The 17,311-nt window shown below is 50.6% G+C and overlaps 2 protein-coding genes across 3 annotated transcripts; one reads left to right on the forward strand and one right to left on the reverse strand.

The window, feature by feature from the left end:
* Window positions 1–93: 93 nt before the first annotated feature.
* POLDIP2 (DNA polymerase delta interacting protein 2) lies at window positions 94–9,159 on the reverse strand. Of its 2 annotated transcripts, none has more exons than XM_004747014.3 (11): window positions 8,912–9,159; window positions 7,252–7,333; window positions 5,471–5,568; window positions 4,680–4,776; window positions 4,436–4,511; window positions 4,090–4,197; window positions 3,497–3,633; window positions 2,684–2,710; window positions 2,381–2,506; window positions 1,091–1,170; window positions 94–556 (listed from the first exon to the last, which is right to left on the reverse strand). In XM_004747014.3, exons 1-11 carry the CDS (start codon window positions 9,070–9,072, stop codon window positions 442–444), a joined length of 1,107 nt encoding a protein of 368 aa, XP_004747071.1. In that variant the 5' UTR covers window positions 9,073–9,159; the 3' UTR covers window positions 94–441. The 2 variants fall into 2 exon arrangements, with proteins under 2 accessions (XP_004747071.1, XP_004747072.1); XM_004747015.3 differs by having other exon boundaries at window positions 425–556; window positions 1,083–1,170.
* An 82-nt stretch (window positions 9,160–9,241) lies between these two features.
* TMEM199 (transmembrane protein 199) lies at window positions 9,242–14,101 on the forward strand. The gene is made up of 6 exons (XM_004747013.3): window positions 9,242–9,492; window positions 10,960–11,033; window positions 11,381–11,470; window positions 11,982–12,024; window positions 12,234–12,346; window positions 12,690–14,101. Exons 1-6 carry the CDS (start codon window positions 9,282–9,284, stop codon window positions 12,783–12,785), a joined length of 627 nt encoding a protein of 208 aa, XP_004747070.1. The 5' UTR covers window positions 9,242–9,281; the 3' UTR covers window positions 12,786–14,101.
* Window positions 14,102–17,311: the final 3,210 nt, after the last annotated feature.

Below are 17,311 nucleotides of genomic sequence, written 5' to 3' on the forward strand. Positions count from 1 at the left end.
GCAGTTTCCTGGAAGGCAAGGACAGCAACCAAGGGCCCCACTCAGTGTCAATGAGGGAGCCTGAGAACCCGGGGGCAGAAATGGCGAGGGTGGCCAAGTGTGCACTGGTTTATTGACCAAACCTCATATTCCAAACAACTTGTGGGACAGGCCAGGAAACCCAGGCCTGTGGCAGCTGAACACAGAATTCCTGGTGGAAAGGTTTACTGGAACACAGTGTAGCCAGGGCTTAACGGGGGAGGCCAGCCTCGGAAGAGTCCTACACAGGTCTTCTGGAGAAAACGATTATACCCACCCGCAGAAAAAGAACCCCCACAACCAAACGGTGCAAACGATAAAAGAGACCCACTGTGGCCCATGGTGGAGAGAGAGTTCTGCAGCAATTATGGGAGAAGAGCTGTTCTTCAGAGGCCAGGCCTAGGTACTCAGGCCTCAGCTGGCCTACCAGTGAAGGCCTGATGGTGGTGTCTTCTCATCTTTATTGCTTTCCAGAGAGAAGGGAGGGATCCGGACATCAAAGTGGGAGCCATCAGGCCTCTCGAAGCGGAACGTGCCCCTGCAGGTCAGAGAGAAGGTAGGTTAGAGGGAGTGACAGCAGAGGCCCTACTGAGGATCACGAGAGCCCTAGGCCCTTGGCTCCAGGACTGAACACAGCAGGATGAGCTCCCCTCAGCCTGGTTCACGTCAAGATAACACTGGTCTACAAACCTGTGAGCCCTTCCTGACCCTACAAGAAAAGAAACACAGCTGCCCTGATTCTGGCCCTTAGATGCACACTCGTAAGCTACCCAACCATACTTTCAGGTTAAGGAGTGAACCACTAGGGGAAAACCAACTACATGGGCAACTCAGTGCCACACCAAACCACCAAACCTCTCAGGCTAAGTCCTCAGTCCATGAAATCACAGGAACTAGAAAACAGAAAAAAATCCAACAAGTCTCCCACAACAATGAATAGCAGAAAAACCCCATCTCGAGATGGAAGCCAGCCCAGAATTAACAGCAAAGTCTGAGCTCCCAAGTTTCTGAGCTGCGGCTGTGTCTGCGGAGTTGGGGCGCCCCGTCTCCCAGCATGTGCTCACCCACTCACCACATGTGCCCGCTGGAAGCTTGCAAGGAGACGTGGCTGCTGTACTGGAACGCAGGCTGCTCCTTCGATAACACAGGTTCCTATAAGGGTTCAGGGAAAATTGGTAAGGCCAGGCCAGCTCCTCATACCCTGGGGTCACATGTCGACTGCCAGTTCATTAGGAGGGTGCCCCTTCTGGCCCCCAATGATGACTGCCTGCCAGTACTCACCCCCCATCCCCAAAACCAGCCACTGACCTGGGTCTTGCATTCTGATTCTGGGAAAGAGAACCTCAGACTTAACATCTGAGGCCACTGGGCAAAGATGCTAGGCAGAGAACCTCCTCTGTAAACAGCCCTTCCAGAGTCCATTCACTAAGTGCATGTGTGCCAGGCGCTGTGGTGGTGCTCTGCAAACCTTGGCTAACTTAAACCTCCCGGGAATTACGAGGTAATAGGTGTGACTCCCATTCAACAGGAAGAAACAGATTTTTTTGTTAAACTGGCCCAATGTGGGGAATAAACCACAAACAGCTGGCATTCAGAGCCAGACTATCTCACTCCAAAGCCCTGGTCTCACTCAGCATCCCACCCTGCATCCCAAGTCCCTGCTCATGGGGAGAAATATACGTTAAATGTGGTCACTGGCCATTTCTCAGGGCTTCATTTCTCAGGAGACATGGTGGGGTAGTACAGGATTTGCAAAATCCAATCTCTTCGTGGACCAGCAAAGGCAGGTGTATTAAGAGGCAGAGGAGGGGTGCCTGGGTGGCTCAGTGGGTTAAGCCTCTGCCTTAAGCCCAGGCCATGATCTCAGGGTCCTGGGATCGAGCCCTGCATCGGGCTCTCTGCTCGGCAGGGAGCCTGCTTCCCCCCTCTCTCTCTGCCTGCCTCTCTGCCTACTTATGATCTCTCTCCCTCTGTCAAATAAAAAAAAATCTTTAAAAAAAAAAAAAAAAGGGCAGAGGAAAGACAACCAGAAGCAGAGGCTGGGGCCAGTTAGGGGGAGGAACCCCACACAGAACGGCACAAAAGCTCTGATGTTGGACTCCCCTGGATTCAAATCCAGGTCCTGCCATTACCAAGCACAGGACCAGGGGCCAGTTACTCACTTCGCAACCTCTCTCTTCAGCTGTGACTCAGGCTGTAAGAAACCATCTCATGGGGTTGTTGTAAGGTGTCACCTAAAGCAGCCCAAGGCATCCCACAATGAGCCTCTGTCCCCAGCCACAGAGGAGAGGAGAGCAGGCACTGAGTCCCCAGGCCTGCCGGGAAGGACCAGAAGCCGCATTACTGGCCTGATGACGCTCACCCTTCCCACCACGCCTCGGCCTCGCACTGTCTCCAAGGTGCCAGATAAACTGAATATCCTCCAGTGTCGCTCCCGGAGCTGCACCACGTCACTGTCAAGGTTCTCTAAGCGGATACAGTAGCGCCACTGTGGAGGGCAGAGGACAGAGTTCACAGCTGACAAAGAACAGACCTACCTGCGCTAGCCTACCTGGAATTCTACGAAAGCAAAAGACAACCAAAATGGATATCTGCAGTACACAGACCCCTCCCACCAGAGCCAAACTGTCCCCCTCCCAGCCCATCTACCCAGGTTCACACTCACCCAGTAGACATGGGAATTCTGGGCTTCCTGGGGGGGGAAAAAAAAGAATTTGAGTCCCAGACGGCAGGACCAAGTCTGTTCCAATCAAGAGCTCTCCAACTGAGGAGGTATATTCCAAGAAGGTTGCAGAGACAAAACAATGCTGTGAATGTCTGTGGGATGGTGACTGGACTACAGCCAACAAGCCCCAAAGGAGGCAGCCTCCCCTGGCCTGGTCCCTGGCCTCCTTCCTCCTCCTTGATCACCAACAGAGCTGGGTGCCAATGGACGTCAGCCACAGGGCCCTTCCCCTTCTCACCAGTCTTCTAGCCAGCTGCTGCCCCCCACCCCTGCAATCATGGCTGTCCCAGGCCATGGCCCTCCTCGGCCCTTCCACAGCCCAACACTGTGACAACACTTGATGGGTTCTGTGCTAACCTCTCCCACTACCATGGCCTCCTGAAAGGCAGGGACGGGGTTTCATGTTTACTAGAGGCTCACAGCCAGGCAAGAAAGAGCTCAACAAACATCTGACTAACGCTTACCGAGTGTGAACATCAGCCTGTACTGATTTAAACAAGTACGTGTATGTTCTTCATGAACAGGAAGACTTTGAACCAGAAAGAAGAAAGAGTCAGCCTGGAGGACTCTGTCCCAGAACTTGAGGGTCTTGCTGCTCTAGATCCCGAGAGTCTGCCCAGTATGTCCGGCAATTGGAAGCAGAACCACTAGGCACATGGTTTAAATGTGGAACCCACTCCAAAGTCACACTGGGGATACCAGAGAAAATCTGGGGGCCCACCATGAGGGAAGGCACCCAGGCCAGATACACACCCTCATGCCCATGTAGAAGGGGATGACGGTGACACGGATGTTCTCAGTTGTTTCCCGGTGGACATCAGAGAGCTCCAGCCAGGGGTGATTCTTCTCTTGCCAGGCCCGGAGCGTCTCCCGGGCCACAAAAGGGGGTGCTGGGGCAGAGAAGATGAGTTAGTTCCAGGCCAGAGTCCAGGGTGTTCTCCAACTGCCCCTCTTGGGGAAAACTCTTCCAAGTGAGGGCCCAGGGAAATAAGGTACCCAAACTGGAAGCAAAAGCACAGTCTGGAAGAAGGCACAAGGCCACCAAGAATAAGCCCTGAGGCATTATGGGACATCCTGGGAAGAGAAACGGGCTGGGAGTGAGGAGCCCAGATCTTCAGACCCTACTGTAACCCTGACCTTGTGACTCACTAGCAACCTTGAGTCCCTTCTTCTCATCCTTGAGCCTCAGGTTCCATATCTATTAGGAAGAGACAACAGCCATCCGCCTGACAGATCTAATGGGAGGCTAAATAAGGTTGTGGATATACAGTTTTGAAGCTACTTGTGTGATGCCGTCTTTGAAGAAGGGCCCTCCCATTCCAGCTTCCCTTCTTGAGATAGCTCACATTTTGTCTGGTCATACAGAAGAAATCTTTCAAACAGCTCATGCTGGATGGGAACCTGATCTGTGGAGGTATAGGGGAGGATGTCTTCATGGCTGACATAGTCCAGGCCTGGCACAGAGAGGAAAAAGAAACAGTGAAACTCACACAGGAAAAGAGAGGAACAAGACTGAGAAGAAACACAATGCTGGCCTTGTCTCCAAGTGGGACAAGATTGGCACCACTGCTCTCAGCTTCTATAATCCCTCCTAGCAGATTAAAGGACATCGGAAAGGCATCAGAGTCTTCTCACTAAGACACACTAGGCCTCTCACCAACAGGCATACTCAGATACATGTTCACTACTCACCTGGGATGGCATAGAGGGCCCGGCTATCATCATGGTTAGCCAAGAAAGTCACAGCTTCTGTCTGAGATCTCTGAGACTAAGGAAAGAAGCGAGTCAGACTTTCTTAGTCACAATCCAGTCCTGAGAACTTGGGGCCCAGTACTGATCTGGGCTCTCTTTGACCCTTCTCCCTCCCTCTGTCTCCACCAGGTTTAGGCCTTTCCCAGGGAGAGAAACCCCAGGCCCAGCCACCTTGCTTACTTACTATATGTGGACAGTCTCGGGCATCAATCAGCACCTGATAGTAAGTGTGAGTTTTGCCTTTCACCTCCTTAGAGCCATGGCCTGCAGGATTCTCTGCTCTAGAGGGTAGGGGAAGAAGCCCAAGATCACCCCAAGAGAAACAGAAGTGGTGCCTGCCCTAGCTCCCTACCACCTCCTTACCTAAATGGACTAGCTAGTGCCTGATCTGAAGGGGTTTTTGGCGTCAGCTGGGTACCTGCTCAGCAACATCCAGGCCCAGCCCCTCCCCAGTCAGAATGTGGAGGACCCATGGCAGAGAGTCTCTATTTGTCTTAGTCTCTGGCTGCTTCTTGGAAGGAGGGGACCACGCTGTGAAAATCAAATTGCTGGTTCTATCCTGAAGCCCTGAGTACCCCCACTCTTCTCACATCCCTGGGGTGGTCTGTGATTATTTAATGGAACTAGGCCTTTTCTTTTTTAATGTACTCTAATGATAAGAGACGGAAAGACAGATTCTAACTGAACATCAGAAAATGAAGGAAATTAGTCCCTCAATGCCTTCTGGGCTACTTATAATGCAAATAGAGAACAGCTTGGGAAGGCATCCTGAGGAGGCCTAAAGGGACCCTCTGGCTTCAGACTGTCCCTGGCACTCAGCACTTTTGTCTCCATGGTGTCCAGGAAGTACTCTGGAACTGTTCCAATGGCCCAGGAGGATGTTCAGTTCTCCCCTGGGACCCCAATTATGTACATCAGCCATGAGTCAGGCCTCCTCCTGAGGGGACCCTGAGGCACAGTGACAGGGGTACTTACTTTTCTGGAGCTGTAGAAGCCACATCCCGGTCATACAGTCTGGCCTGCCAGGGAAACAGGACAACACCTCGGTAGCCAAAAACACTATGAAGGAAGAGCTAGGAGGAAAGAGAGCCTCAGTGAGTATGTGATCCACAAGTCTTTTTTTTCTTTTCTTTTTTTAAGATTTTATTTATTTATTTAACAGAGATCACAAGTAGGCAGAGAGGCAGACAGAGAGAGTGGGGGAAGCAGGCTGCCTGCCTAGCAGATAGCCCAATGCGGGGCTCAATCCCAGGACCCTGGGATCATGACCTGAGCCGAAAGCAGAGGCTTTAACCCACTGAGCCACTCAGGCGCCCCCCACAAGTCAGACCACTAAGCAGCACAGGTAGCTGGCAACCGCAGCACAAGGTCCTGCCGATCTTTCCCTTGAACTCCATGATCCACCCCCACCAGCTTCAGAATACTCTTGTCCCCCCTTCACTGGGCTGACTTCTGCTGATCCCTTAGATGATAGCCTAAAGCTCTAGCAAGACTTCCCTGATCTCCCCTCAACTCAGCACAGTGTATAACCACTGACCCCATAATTCCTTTCTAGACTACCAACTCTACGAAGGCATTGCTTTTTTTCTTTCCTTTTTTTTTTTTTTAAGATTTTATTTATTTGACAGAAAGAGATCACAAGTAGGCAGAGAGGCAGGCAGAGAGAGAGGGGGAAGCAGGCTCCCCGCTGAGCAGAGAGCCCGATTTGGGACTTGATCCCAGGACCCTGAGATCACGACCTAAGCCGAAGGCAGAGGCTTTAACCCACTGAGCCACCCAGGTGCCCCAGGCATTGCTTTTTTTTTTTTTTTTTAATTTTATTTATTTATTTGACAGAGATCACAAGTAGATGGAGAGAGAGGCAGGCAGAGAGAGAGAGAGAGAGGGAAGCAGGCTTCCTGCTGAGCAGAGAGCCCGATATGGGACTTGATCCCAGGACCCTGAGATCGTGACCTGAGCCCAAGGCAGCGGCTTAACCCACTGAGCCACCCAGGCGCCCCCAGGCATTGCTTTTTGATTCAGGTCCAACACACAACATCAGGTCTATTGCAGGATGGCAAGAAAAGGGGAGTGGGAAGTCGAATAAACAAAAAGTCCTTACTTACAAGGTGCCTAAAACTATCAGTGCATCTGGCACAAAACTGATACAAAAACTCTGCACCCACAACTTATATTACACTGCAATCAGTTCAACCATGACAAAGTATCAAAGGTTTGCTTTTCTTTCTTTTTTTCTTTCTCTCTCTCTCTCTCTTGTTTTCTCTTTAGCAAGAGAGGAAGGGGAGAGAAAGGGAAAGGGAGAGAGAGAATCCTAAGCAGGCTTCTCACCCAACAGGTAGCCAGATGCAGGGCTCTATCCCAGGACCCTGGGATCATGACCTGAGCCCAAACCAAGAGTCAGCCACTGAAACTTCTGAGCCTCCCAGATGGCCCCAAAGGTTTCCTTTTCTGAAAGCTCCCTCCACTGGCTTCCTACCTTCCAGAAACTTATAGGACTCTTCAGCAACCTGGCCCTCTCCCCACTTTGGTCCAAATTATCTCTGTCCACACTAACTTGGAAAGGGAACCCACTGACACATGAAAAGGATTCACAACCAGGAAAACAGAAACCGTATCTTAACAAGTTTGTGATTCTGCTCTGGCACAAAACACCAAGGCAGAAAACTGTAACATTCGGGTCTAGGACCAAAACTAACACTTTCAGAAGCAGGACACACCTTGAAAACAAATATAAGATGACCCAGCCCAGCACTCACCTGTCCAGTCTCGTATTTTCCATTCTGTTTTGGCACCTCAAATACACCAACCGTCTCCAAAACTTTGCCCTCTGGTCGGTTCCTGGTTAGGAAAGAAAAGAACAAGCAACTGAAAAGAAAAGCTGAGAAGGAAAGGTACCTACACCATCAGAATAAGCTTCTAGGACACTGGGGGGGCAGGCAGTGAGAGCAGAGAAGGGTCAAAGCAGTGAGGGGGGTGGCAGTGAAGCAGATAAGGGTCCTCCCAAACCACCACTCCAGATTCTGCCTTTCATCCTTGGAGATCCAGCCACAGGCCCTGCCTCAGTTTCTGTTAGGTCTGACTGCTCCCAGATCTCTTCCTCCTCTCTTCAGTCTCAGCATTCCTCATATCATGCCCTTGCACCCTGCTTATTTATACCCCTTGCCTCTGTTTCTTCCCTGACCCATCCTCCTGTCCTCCCACAGCAATTTTTTTTAAAGATTTTATTTATTTATTTGACAGAGAGATCACAAGTAGGTAGAGAGGCAGGCAGAGGGGGGTTGGGAAGCAGGCTCCCTGCTGAGCAGAGAACCTGATGTGGGGCTCGATCCCAGGACCCTGGGATCATGACCTGAGCCAAAGGCAGAGGCTTTAACCCACTGAGCTACCCAGGCGCGCCTCTCCCACAGCATTTTAACCGCCTTTCCCACCTTGCATTTCTGTTGTTTGTGCCCAGCTCTTATCTCCACTAGAGACTTTAGGTTCCCTGAGAGCAATGCCTGTGTCTGATTAGCTGCGTTCCCCCTCAGAGCCCAGTGCGTGAAACATTTGTTTTATAATTCCAGCTCTGTCTACCCTCCCCGCAAAACTTCAGCCTTTACCCTACCCTTGAACAGTTTAGCCATCATCTCCAGATGTCCTACCACACTCACTGCATTGCACCTAGTAGTCTCTCAATCTAGTTTTTGTTCAGACTCACATCACATTTCACAGGGGTCTTACACTGCAAATATTTATCATCTCTCCCCAATACCAGTGTCTGATTTCAGCCACCAAAAAGTCAGCTCTCTCTGGTCTCTCTGGACAGGGCTGCTTTTTCTAGGAGTCCTTCAAAGACCTACTATTCTTAACGTTTTGGGGATGTGAACCTTATGCTTCCTCTCACTTGATCCTCCAGCCCCAAACTGACCTGCCTGCCCCATCGCTAGAGACAATGCTCACACCATTCCCCATGGCCTCAAGCCCCCTTGCCAAGTCACAGAGAAAGAACCAATCTCCCCAAGGTCACGCCAAAACCCGGAACCCACGCAGGGCTCATTCTCAAGAGTCCGGTTTCCCACTTCGAGCATCCTTCTGAGGGAGGCTTTGTCCCAATCCGGGGCTGAGGGTTCAAGTCAGGAGCCCTGGGGTTTAATTAAAAAGCTGCTGTAACAACAGCGCTCGAGATCTCCACTTGGGAAGGTAAAATTCGCTCCGAGAGGGTTACTACTCCCCCTCAGAGCCAGTACTGCGTAACCCAGGGCTCTGGACCGCGCTCCCTTCTCTGCTCCTGGCACACATCCCAGGCAGGGCAGGTCGGCTCCCGGCCGGGACCCTCTCCCGGGTCGAACTTCAATCACCCTCGGCCGGTCCGGCCTCCTGCCTGGCCGAAACACGCTCCCTGGGCTCCACGTACGGGCCCCGCGCTCCGTCCCTCACCGGGACGAGAGGTGCCTCCGCGTCGTCGTGGTCGCCGCTGGTGGGAAGGCCCCAGCTCCACCTGCCGAACAGAGCGGCCTCGGCCCTCGGGCCCCGGTTAGCGAGCGGGACCACCAGCGGCTGCCCACCGCCAGGGCTCGCCGGGCCACACAGCCCGCCATGTCCCGCCCGAGCGCCTGCTCGGCTGCTGACACTGGGCCCAACCCGCGGCCGGAGGCGTTCTGCCCCCGCCCCACACTGCCCCGCGCCGCGTCCCCGCCCCCTTGGCCCTCTGCCCCGCCTCATCCCGCCCCGCAACCTCCATGCTCCTTCCGGTGAGCGATGAGCGGAAGTCCCTGCTCCCGGTCACCTGACCCGAGGTCAGCCAGACATGGCGTCTTGCTTGCTGGCGGGTGAGCGACTGGTTCGCGCTTTGGGCCCCGGTGGGGAGCTGGAGCCAGAGCAGCTGCCCCGGAAGCTGCGGGCAGAACTTGAAGCTGCGCTAGGGAAGAAACACAAGGACGGTGATTTTTCCAGTGGCCCCGCGCGCCTGGTTTCCTTCCGACTGATCCGAGATCTGCATCAGTATCTGAGAGAGAGTGGTGAGCTGCAGTCTCCAGCCCGGACTCGCCCCCCTTTTTCCAGAGTCTTTTCCTTCTTGACTCTTTTTTGTTATGAGAGGGGGAAAAAAAATCCATCACTCTTCACCCGCGGAACAGTCATCTAGCTAACCCAAGAGTCACCTCATAAACCGTAGGACAACCCGCTCCCTTAAACAGCTTCCATGAGGATTTCTTGTGGGTGGCAAATTTTACGTGTGCAGTTTCTACTCTCTTGAGAGTCTCTTCTTCAATACCAGCCCCCCTTAGGGCCTCCTGACCTTTGAGGAAGTCCAGTTCTAACCCAGTACACCGCACACAAGTTCAATTTTTTCCTTTTAAGCTACACTGGAAACCAACTTAGGATAGTGAGCTTGTCCTGTTTGGGTATTTGGATTTCTTTTCATCTGATAGCGTCTTTCTCCACCCCCCACCCCCCAACATAGAACGATGGAAAGCTATGTTGAAAGATCTGAACTGGGAGTAGCAGCTGAGTTCTAGTCCTAGCTCTGCAGCAAACTCCCCTTGGAGAAGTCGTTTCTCTTCCTTGGGTCTCAGTTCCCCTCACTGTGAGGGGAGGGACTAGGACAAACTGGCCTGAAAGGTCTTTTGTCAGAATTAACACAGTCTACCCAGAAGTACAAAGGGTAGACTGCTCAACTGCTAGAACTATTAGAACTAAAAAATACCTTTTTGGGGCACCTGGGTGACTTAGTGTGTTGAGCCGCTGCCTTCAGCTCAGGTCATGATCTCAGGGTCCTGGGATCGAGCCCCGCATGGGGCTCTTTGCTCAGCAGGGAGCCTTTTTCCCCCTCTCTCTATTCCTGCCTCTCTTCCTACTTGTAATTCCTCTCTCTGTCAAATAAATAAAATCTTTAAGAAATAAAAATAAAAAGTACCTTATATATCATCTAGTACACATTTTCTAAGTATTTAACATCACCGTGACTTAAACCTATTTAGGGCAGTTGTATTGTGGCTACAGCGTGACTTAATCTGAACGCAAATATAAGTGGCTTATTGTTAGCTGTGACTTTGGCGAAATAACTGAGAGCTGACACTTAGGTATGCATACCAGGAGATATTTGTGTGGAATTGTCCTCGATTCTTCTCAATTGAAAATGATCTTGGAGATGAATTGAAATAGGGGTGGCCATGTTTTATTTTGGTATTAAAAAATAGAAGGGCCAAACCCTTTTCTTTTTTTTTAAAGATTTTATTTATTTATTTGACAGAGATCACAAGCAGGCAGAGAGGCAGGCAGAGAGAGAGGAGGAAGCAGGCTCCCCGCCAAGCAGAGAGCCCGATGTGGGGCTCGATCCCAGGACCCTGGGATCATGACCTGAGCCGAAGGCAGAGGCTTTAACCCACTGAGCCACCCAGACGCCCCTGGCCAGACCCTTTTCTGATCTTAATCCTTCAATCTCAATTCTATGCATCATTATGTTTGTAAAAATCTTTTCTTCCCAGGTTCCACACTATACCTTCATGAGCTCCTAGAAGGCAGTGAAATCTATCTCCCAGAGGTGGTGAAGCCTCCCAGGGTATGTAACTGATTTATTTGTGGAAGTGGTGTTGGCTGAATTGGACTTACGATACATTCAGATTTATGAATCAACCTCTAAGCTCAAAAATTTGTCTTTTAAATCCTTGAGAGCTGGGATGGGGGAACCAGATATTGTCCTCCCTGCTTGACAGCTTGGAAAACAGATCTGCAAAAAACAAACAAACAAACAAACAAACAAAAAACAGTTTCCAAAGCAGTGGAGGCATAACTAGTACATGGGTCTCTTAGCACCCTTAGGAGTGCTTTGCCTCCTGAAACCAATGATTGTAACATGGCTTTCTAGTAAGCTGGGGATATCCTTCTCATTTGATTTTTCTGCCTCAGAACCCAGAGCTAGTTGCCCGTTTGGAGAAGATTAAGATACAGCTGGCCAATGAGGAATATAAGCGGATCACATACAACGTCACCTGTAAGGTAAGGGCTTGCTCCTCAATACAAGGACTGAGTAGCTTCTGAAAGCAGACCTCTGTGCTGGGAAGAAGTACAGAGGGGAAAAAAAAAACATCGTGGAAGCTTGGTTTTTATACTAGTCAGGGTCCGCAGAAGCTCTGTAATTGTTTGTATTGTGGCATACAAACCTAATACAATTCCCAGCTCATTTACTGAGACTCTGGGCTCAGACGGTGACAGATTCTTAAAAGTTGGAGAGGTGGAGTTAGGCCTTGGAGCCTTTCTTCTGATAGGACTCCTATTGTTCTGTGGCATGCTCCCACCCTGGGTACTGGGAACCTATGTCCTTTTTCTGAAATGCTTGATCTGTAGTTCAGGAAAAAATCCATCTGGTTCTGACAACAGAATCCATGGAGAAGGCAGACTTAATATGTTGGGAAATAAAGAGAGCAGAGCCCAGACTGACAAATAGTTACTCTCTGGGCTGCCTCTGAGCTGCATCCATTTGGAATCATTTGTGTTTTCTTTTTCCCAGGATTCAAGACATGGTGGGACTCTTAGTGAACTGGGAAAGCAAGGTGAGAGGTGCTGGGAAATCACACTGCTGAAGCCTGGGACGGGTTGGTCATGGCACTTCTTCCCACCCCAGGGCTCTGGGTTTAAGCCTGAGCTATTCAGGCTTGCCATTTGAAGGAGACCCAGTTGATGGGGGGAGGCACTCCAGAGACAAGAGGGCCTTGTGGAGGATGCTGACATAAACGTTTCTTCCCTGGGTTCTTCCCCAAAGTGAGGTCAGTGAAAGCTCTGGTCATCACCATCTTCAACTTTATTGTCACGGTGGCAGCTGCCTTCGTCTGTACTTACCTTGGAAGCCAGTACATCTTCACAGAAATGGCCTCAGTAAGTAAGCACTGGGCAAGGCAGGGTGTCCCAGGTGGGAGTGTTGGTGGGAGAGAGAGAATGTATGTGAAGGTGCCTTGAACAAGTTAGGCATTAGACAAGCATTTATTTAGTAAACAAGAGGAGCATTTGAACTATCCAGCATTCATGGGAGTACATAATAACCTCAAGAGAATCCAGATTCTCTCTTCTTCCCTTCCCCCAACCTGTGGTCTGGGTTTTCCCCCTCTCTCCAATCTTCCCCCCCCCCCCCCCGCCTCCCGCCATCTTTACTAGAGGCCCTGGAGGCTGCAGAGCTGGATGCTGGCCTGTATCCCCTAAGCCTGGTTCTTTCTCTCCCCAGCGGGTACTAGCTGCCTTGATCGTGGCCTCTGTGGTGGGCCTGGCCGAGCTTTATGTCATGGTGCGGGCAATGGAAGGCGAGTTGGGAGAGCTTTAACCCAAGAGTTCATCATCAAAGTCTGGAGCCGGTTTTGGGAGACTCCAAGCTCCCAGCTGCCTATCACTGACTCAGTCCACCTGTCAGGCCCTTTGTCTACAGCTCTGGTTAGTCAGAGGGCCAAGCCAAGGCCACATGCTGTTCGTGCCAGAGCCCCAACCTCTGTCAGTTTCCAGAGAGGCAGTAAAGGAGAGTCAGAGGACAACTGAAAAGAACTGGTCTTTCAGTTCCTTCTCCTGAACCCAGTGCCTGTCTGCGTTCTGTAGTCCATCTGGGCCCTCCCAAGGCTGGGTTTTTCCCCATCAGGAGTAAATAGAATCCAGGTCTTCCCAGAAGTGGACCACGCTGCCTTGAACTTCCCCAAGTGTACTAATTGATGGTCCCCCTTGCTCCACACACCCTTGAGGCAGACCTGTAATTTAGATCAGTAACCTCCAAAACAGAAAGGATTGCCTTTCTAGAAGCCAGTTTGTGTCAGAAGAGGAGCTGATCACAGGACATCAAATGAGAGAAAGACAGGTTGGTACAGGATACTGAAATTGGGAGCTAGGCAGCTACCTTTCCAGAATCTTAGTTTCAGTCTTCATCCTCTGCTCACCTTTTTCAGATTTTCTGTGTGTTTCTGCCGGTCTCTACCACTCACCAGCCCTCCTTAAACTGCCCACCTTTCCGTCACCCTTTGCTCTGCCTCTGAAAATGAAAACAATTCAGATGGCAAAATAGTGTGTGTGCTTTTAATTGAAAATCTTTTGTGCTGGTGTGTGTTGGTGGCAAGAGTATTCCTACTGTAGATTGTCTCAGCTAATACAGGGAGACGTTCTTTGTAGATAGGGACTGTTTCCAGATTTGACTGTATATGTGGACATGAATAACCATACACATAAATACATAAACATAACATGTTATGAATATGTGTACATGTTATTGTATGTAAGCCAAATGGAGGTTATTTTATGTAGATTCTTAAAATGTCAGAGTTTGGGGAAGTGTGGAAAGTAGATTGTAAGTGTGCACAGTTGAGCAGTTGCTTTACGTGATTACTCTTGGTCTTCATAACAATCCTGGAGATTGGAAGAGGAAACGGCTTTAGGCCCCTTTTCCCCGAAGACAGAACTGAGGCTGAGAGATCAGTGACCAGCTGTGGTCCTTCCTCTGTGAAATGGAGCCAAAGACTGCTAAGTGGTGTTGAAGTACCCTTGTAATGTTAAACTTCCAAGAACTTAAATTAGTGGTGTACAGATAGAATCTGTGTAAAGGTCCTTAGAAACTGTCAGTAATAGCTTTTTGTCCAATAAATATTTATTGTATCCATTGTATTCTTACTTCAGATCTTGTCACAACACACAAGCCCAAAGATTGCTTAGTTCTGATCATTGTTCAGGTTCTGTTCGTATTCTTAGTATATGTGCTGTTGAAGCAAGCACAGTTCAAGGTCTGTTCCTAATGGTATGTCCCTTTCCTTTTGTGCACACTGTGAGCTCCTGTGGCCTTTTTCCAGCCCCCCAGGATACACTTCTGTTCTTGGAAATTATACACTCATGGGGCACCTGGGTGGCTCAGTCAGTTAAGCATCCAACTTGTGATTTTGGTTCAGCCCACAATCTCATGGGTTGTGATATTGAGCCTCGCATTGGGCTCTGAACTCATTGGGACGCCTGCTTGAATATCTGTCCCTCCCTTTCTGTCTCTCTTTAAAATAAATAAATAAATGGGGGGGGTGTTTGTTTTTTTAAAGAAGGAAAGAAATTACACGCTCATTGGTTCAGTAGACATTTGCTTTCCAGGTTTGCTAGTTTCTACTTAATACATAGCCCGTCCCAGCTTCCCCAGTTGGTACATGAAAGAGAGGGAAGGTTTCCTTCCTCTTGTTCCACCACAGATGACTTCATTGAGAAATCTTAGAATTTCTGTTGTTGGTTGAAAGAAATGTCAACAACGTTTCTAGCAACCCAGATCACTTAAGACTGAGTTTAAAAGCTACACTGAATGTTTGTGGAGATTCGTGGCTATCCTACTTGTGCTGAATTCTGCTGGCCAGGTAGCCTGTGGGCCCGCATAGCCTTCAGTGTTCAACCTCCCACCCCCCACCCCAGGTACCTGGATTGAAAGGTTGGAAGGCTTGTAAATGTTAGATGAAGGGCAGGCCCCCTCAAACAGCTTCTAACCCAGAGCGTCATCTCACACTGAGATTGGGTCATTCCACATATACACCCCTTTCACCAGAATGGGGGCCTTACCTGAACCCAAGCCTCTCCTCCCAAGTTTAACAGGCTCTGTAGCCTCGAACACTTATGGAGTGCTCCTTTATGAGCCATGGTACTATGCTAGCTGCTGGAAATCAAGAGGTAAAAGACCTAGTTCCTGCCTAGGAAATCTTCACTGTGCAAAGTTTTCCATGTGCAGGGACAGAGCTGGAGATAGCAGTTGGGTGGCCTGTCCTCTGGGTCTCATCACAGAGAAGAGAACTCTCTGCTCTAGGCCACTTCCTCCCTCTCTTACCACCCACAGTGCGGTCTGGACATAGGGCTTCCCAGGGCAAAAGGGAGTACTTGGCAGGAGGCCAGGGGAACAAGAAGTTTGGGGTCTTCCCAGTTTCTCCTCATCTGCTGTATGGAGAGGGAAGGTTGAATTGAGAGCTTTTACAATGCATCAACCAGACGAAGCCCTTCACTTAACATTATTGCTTCTCGTTCCCCCAAATTGAGAGAAGACAAGTATTATCACCTCCCATTTTGCAGGCTCAGAGACTTTCAGAGAATTGCAAGGTTACATAGCAGAGTCAGGATTTGAATCCAGCCCAGACTGATGGCAAACTTGTGCTTTTCTGGAGCAGAGCAGCTCCAGGAGTAGAGGCAGCTGGAGCGTCCTGGAAGCAGTGGGAGCGGGAGCAAAAGGTGCTAGCCGAGGCTCCCATCTCCCTAGGGTCTGTCAGCCAGAGCCCTAAGCCCTTCAATTAACCATTCCTCTACCTAATCCCACTGGAAGCCTGGGGAATGTCCCCCACCCAGGACCTGTGTGGAACCTGGCCCTATTTAGGGATTAGGTGATGGAGATACATTTCAAAAGCAAACAGCGCTTGTCCCCATTCGTTTGCAGCACACAACAATCCAGATTAAGTTATAGAGTTTGGGTTTTATTTGGAGATTAGTTGGCATTACAGCTGACGGTGATATGAAAACCCAGTGTTGCCTGCACGCACTCCCCCACCCCCTGCTAAATCTGTCAGGTTGTCTCCACAGCCTCAGGTCACAGGGCAGCCAATCTGATCTTTGTGAAAATTAAATGAACATAAGCCCCGGGCTCCTCTTTCTACTTCATGACTTTAATATCACTTCCTCTTCAGATCCATGGTTCTGATTATTGTGTCCAGGTGGTGGTAGGTCAGAAGAGGGGGCCCTGGTTCCCAGCAGCCTGAAATTAGTCTCAGTGCTCTCCTCACCTAACTCACTTAGCAGTTAGCCAGCTAATGGCCTGAAAGTGAGGGCCGGCTGCCCATTTTTTGGAGGGAGGAGGTGGTGTCCCCTGGGGCGAGAAGAATTGAGGGCCCTGCCTGGCTCCTGAAAGGTGGAAAACCTAGCCCTTACCTCATCTCTCTGAAGGGACCTCCCGCCATGGCAATGGGCACAGGCTCCAGGAGGGGCAGAGTGCTGGGGAGCAGGAGCCAGGCCCTGGTGACTCTGGGCTGGACAGGATGACAGTCAGAGGGAGGGATGCCTGCACTAACCTTCCTTCCGATAAGAAAATTCCCTGTGTAAAAGGAGGGGTGAGGGATCCACATCTGATATGTTCAGTCCTAAGGGGCAGGGTGGGCTGTGGAGCCAGAGGAGTGATCTCAAAAGTTCTAGACTTCATTTAGGAGTGGTCCAGGTTGGTGACAATGGCAGAGGTATAGATGAGGTCAGATAAGCTGCCCAATGAGGTCTGGGGAGTGGCTCGCTCTGAAGAAAGGTGGACCCCTGAAGTCCCAGCTGGTCCCCATGGGGCTACAGCTTTAGCCCCTGTCCACCCCTGTCCTGGACCCAAACCAGGAGCTGGGCAGGAAGCATGTCGACCCATTGAGGCACACTGGGGTGTGCTGTTGGAAGGTGGAAGCTGGACTAGTGTTCGGGGCTCCCGGGCCTGCTGGAGGGTGTCCGGAAGAGGACGGGCTTTCTGGGTGTGCTCGGGCCTGGGGCTTAGGCCTCCTGCCTTCCTGTTCTTGATTCTCTTGGCCCGGCGATTCTGGAACCACACCTGATAAGGGAAAAAAGAATCTCTTCTGGCACCAGCTCCCCTCCCCCAGCTACAGGGAAAGCAAAACGTGGAGACAGGATACCCAGAGAAAAGGGACTGTGCTGAAGTACCCCCACCCTCAGAGGGGTCACTGCTCACCTGTATCCTGGCCTCAGGAAGGCAGGTGACCCGAGCCAGGTGCTCGCGCATGCTGATGTCAGGGTAGGGCCATGCTGCAAACACCCGCTCCAGTTCCAGCAGCTGCCCCCTGCTGAAGGTGGTCCGCTTTCTCCGGTGAGAACCCAACCCACTGG

Source organism: Mustela putorius, unplaced genomic scaffold, assembly GCF_011764305.1.
Source record: "Mustela putorius furo isolate JIRA1106 unplaced genomic scaffold, ASM1176430v1.1 tig00003962_pilon_pilon_pilon, whole genome shotgun sequence".
Lineage (NCBI taxonomy): Eukaryota > Metazoa > Chordata > Mammalia > Carnivora > Mustelidae > Mustela > Mustela putorius.

Excerpts from the sequence above, each read along its gene's own strand:
- POLDIP2 (XM_004747014.3), bottom strand. The coding sequence starts at position 9,072 with ATGGCGGGCTGTGTGGCCCGGCGAGCCCTGGCGGTGGGCAGCCGCTGG. Across the intron at positions 2,711-3,496 it reads CCTTCTACATGGGCATGAGG|GAAGCCCAGAATTCCCATGT; the intron begins GTGTGTATCTGG and ends TTCCCCCCCCAG. Across the intron at positions 1,171-2,380 it reads GCCGAGGCGTGGTGGGAAGG|GAACCTGTGTTATCGAAGGA; the intron begins GTGAGCGTCATC and ends GAACCCTTATAG.
- TMEM199 (XM_004747013.3), top strand. The coding sequence starts at position 9,282 with ATGGCGTCTTGCTTGCTGGCGGGTGAGCGACTGGTTCGCGCTTTGGGC. Across the intron at positions 9,493-10,959 it reads TCAGTATCTGAGAGAGAGTG|GTTCCACACTATACCTTCAT; the intron begins GTGAGCTGCAGT and ends TTTTCTTCCCAG. Across the intron at positions 12,025-12,233 it reads TAGTGAACTGGGAAAGCAAG|TGAGGTCAGTGAAAGCTCTG; the intron begins GTGAGAGGTGCT and ends TCTTCCCCAAAG.